The 3,628-nt window shown below is 38.6% G+C and overlaps 1 protein-coding gene across 1 annotated transcript; it reads right to left on the minus strand.

Annotated features, from left to right (window-relative positions):
• Window positions 1-1,642: 1,642 nt before the first annotated feature.
• Window positions 1,643-2,332, minus strand: LOC122808138 (taste receptor type 2 member 43-like). The gene has a single exon (XM_044079108.1). It carries the CDS (start codon window positions 2,330-2,332, stop codon window positions 1,643-1,645), a length of 690 nt encoding a protein of 229 aa, XP_043935043.1.
• Window positions 2,333-3,628: the final 1,296 nt, after the last annotated feature.

A 3,628-nucleotide genomic window follows, 5' to 3' on the forward strand; every position in this document is an offset into this window, starting at 1 on the left:
ATGAATAGCAAATAAACGAGAATAAATGAAAAGGAAGATAATAAACCAGGGAGCCTTACTGACCGTCATTAGATGGTCTTTAGCAGAGCAATTCTTTGATCAGCACTGACTGCCACTGTCCATGAGGGACACAGGTGCCACCCCCCCCCCCCCGGTGTGAATTTACAGTCAGCCACCCAGTTGTCAAGGTTGCAACACTTGGAATATGTGCTATATAATCAATCTGAAGTTCATCGACAAGTCTAGGCTAGCAGCCCTCATGGGCCAGTTTAAGCCTAGCCAATTATCCCATATGAGACTCAAACCGTGCACCTTGCATCTTAAAGGTAAACACCTTAACCATTATGTCAACCATTTTTTATTGATTGATTGACATTTATTTACCAGGGAAGTCCAGTTAGGTAGTAAATACTCATTTTCATGGAGGCACAGGGAGAAAAGCTCCAGAGAATTACATAACATCAAATATGACAGTAATATAGATATAATTAAAAAGCATTTCTACATATAATTTGACAGTGGAATACATAGGATATAGTAAAGCATGAGGTGACACCAGTGATGTAATAGTAAAAGAAAAACATTACAATTAAATAGGACAATCAATATACACAATAGTATTAGAAGCATAGTCGAATATACAAGGAAATAATGAAAAAAGATGATCCAAGTCCTCCCTAGGAAACGGACAGGGCAAGTGTTTAAATTGTAAGATAGATAGCATGATGAAAGGTTAGTAACAATATAAAGTATTTCTTGATGTAGATCAGTAACTTCATTTGCATACCCAGCCTATATCTATCTACATGGTTGTGTGTGTGTGTGTGTGTGTGTGTGTGTGTGTGTGTGTGTGTGTGTGTGTGTGTGTGTGTGTGTGTGTGTGTGTGTGTATATATATATATATATATATATATATATATATATATATATATGTGCGTTTGTGGTTGTGTGTAACAGAAGCACATGCACACATGCCCAAGCTTTTTTTAATTTTTCTTAAGGAAACCAGACACTGCTATATTTTACTTTTTCCTGTGTTTCCTAGGGAATTCCACCTCCAGTTGTATTTCAGTGTTGATTCTACAGGATATGACACAAGAATATGAGGAGCCACCTGAAAAGTGGAAGCATATAAGAAACGGGAGTGCATAACAATATGACGTAGTAGTTATGGCACTGGACTGCAAATCTGGCTTTGAAACTTATCAACTCACACTGACATATTTGTGGTCCAGCACATGTTAAATACATTCCATGTCAGATGTCATTCTTAAAATGTGTACATGGTGTCAGGGGGTCATTCTGCTTAATCGAATGAATAAAACAAGTCTATACATTACTTCCTAGCATCAAAAGGGCATGCAGTTACAGATTTTGTGCCATGTGGTTGTATCGCTGTTCCATTACAATATGAAATAACACAGTAAACCTCCATTTTGTGTTTTAGCTGCAGCATTTAATTTGAAGACAATATTTGCTAAGACTTTAAGAAGAATGTGTAATGTGAGTGGGAGGTGGGACAGATAAATGCATACCCAGCTAGAAACTCCCTGACTTTGGAATAGATTTGTCTGATACTACTTCTGTTTTTCCACAGACTGAAGATTGTAAGACCCGTTATTGCTTTACCTGTGTATGACTTTCATGGTTCTTCCACACTCCTGCTACAGAAGAGGTACATTTTGCACCACTCCCTCAGTTTTTTATTGCCATAAATTAGAATTCCAGAGCACAGTACCACAAAACTGAGGCACAAATAGATACACATGAAAAATATCCTGTATTGTTCTGGTTTATCCAAAATAAAGGAAAAGAAGACAGAAATAACAAATATGGCATAGCTCAGGGTCAAAGAAATAATCATTTTGGCTACTCGGACATGAGCCATGGAACAGTTGGTACTGAAACCAGCCTCAGTGGAGTTCATCCTCCAGGAGTGTCGGCAAAGAAAGATTACCATGAGGGCACTACTTGTCACCATGAGCATGAGAGGCAGGATACATTGAAAAACTTGGCAAACTGCTGTATACCAGAGGCACAGTGACAGTGTTTCTGTCTGAAATGTACAATTTCCTGTAAAGTCTGAGGTGCTATATCTTGTCACCTTATCAGTAAATACCAAGCTACTGATGATGGCACATCCAAAAATGGTGCCAGTCAACAGGTAGGGTACAGCAGCAGTGATTTGTTGTTTAATTTGCAGGAACACCTGTCCAGAATAGTTGACCACTTTGAAGCAGTAGAAGACACAGAGCCATGTCACAAGCCAGGAACTGCAGCCACAACTAAACAAGCCCATGAAAAGCAAAGGCATCACATGGAAACAAGGCATTCCTAAAACTATAAATAGGCATGTTGTATACAGAGCAGCCTGAAGAAGCATATTGAACAATGCCAATACACTGATGATTACATCACTGGGCAAGAGGTTTCCATTTCTCTTCAGGTCACAAATGTTCCTGACAAGGATGAATATGTTTCCTGGGAAACCAAGAAACAAAAGCAATGTCATGACAGCTACTATGACACTTGTCATAATTACAGACAGCTGAGCGACCTGGGTTTGATGCTGATGTATGATATCCCGTACAAATGTTCACTGTCTGGGTTTTATGAGATCAGTCTTTTATTTTATTTATATGCTGTTTCAGCCCATCTTATGCATGAGCTTTATTTAAATTAACACCTGTTTTCCACAATGCACATTATTTATGGAAAATGACTACAAGATGCAAATTGAGAAAGGGATATTAGATTTCACATTACATGCACACAGATCCAGGTGAGCGACATCATGTCAAGCAAGAAAAGAAAGAATAAGACAGTTATTACAAATATAAAATGGCATGTAAGACCACAGATGACCATGGCATATACAAAGAGACAATCATAGGAATGCGATGTTAAATGATCAGATCAGGATCCTGTAGCAGGACAGTATCTGAGCTGAGATTCAAACCGCTGATATTCTGGGTCTTAGCACTGACTCAGAGGCAATACCATGACTGTACTAAGGCTTTCTCATGCTACACAGCAACAGTTAGTGGCTGAGACAAGATCTGAACCAGGATAAGTGTCATTTTTTGTTCTGCCTAAGAAAGATAGCCTACGGCTGATGGTGAGATGATATTTCTGCATCTTGCTGTATTTTGCTGTATGTCTTCCTTCTAATATCGTCAGTACAATCCTCCTGCAAGTTTTCTTGTCAAATCCAATGTATATGTTTAAGAGGGAACCCAGGAGTGAACCTACAGTGTTTGCCATGGAGAGATTATTTGTCTTTGTTGGTCTTTATTAAAGAATCACCTGTCAACTTATATTTTGCACTTGGATCAACAGTATGTCTGTTGTTTTTAAAGTCTTGATTTTTTATGTTTAAGCTGCTTGTTCTGATGGTTTATTTCTGAATGTGTGTTTATTTTAGTGATATTGTCCATCTTCTTTTTTCCTGCTTTTTGTTTCATGTTGTACTTACCCTCTGCTCATCCAGCTAGTTCTCTTGGGTTCACAGGTCAGTCTTAGGCCGGTTGCCATTGCGGGCCATTTTAAAGCTATCCAGTTTCCATTTTGGTGTTTGAATTAACCTTTTCATTTTGGCATTAGACTGGCCTTACCAACCCCATCGCTG

The sequence above is a fragment of the Protopterus annectens genome, chromosome 8.part0 (assembly GCF_019279795.1).
Source record: "Protopterus annectens isolate FY-2018-M chromosome 8.part0, PAN1.0, whole genome shotgun sequence".
Taxonomy (NCBI): Eukaryota; Metazoa; Chordata; order Ceratodontiformes; family Protopteridae; genus Protopterus; species Protopterus annectens.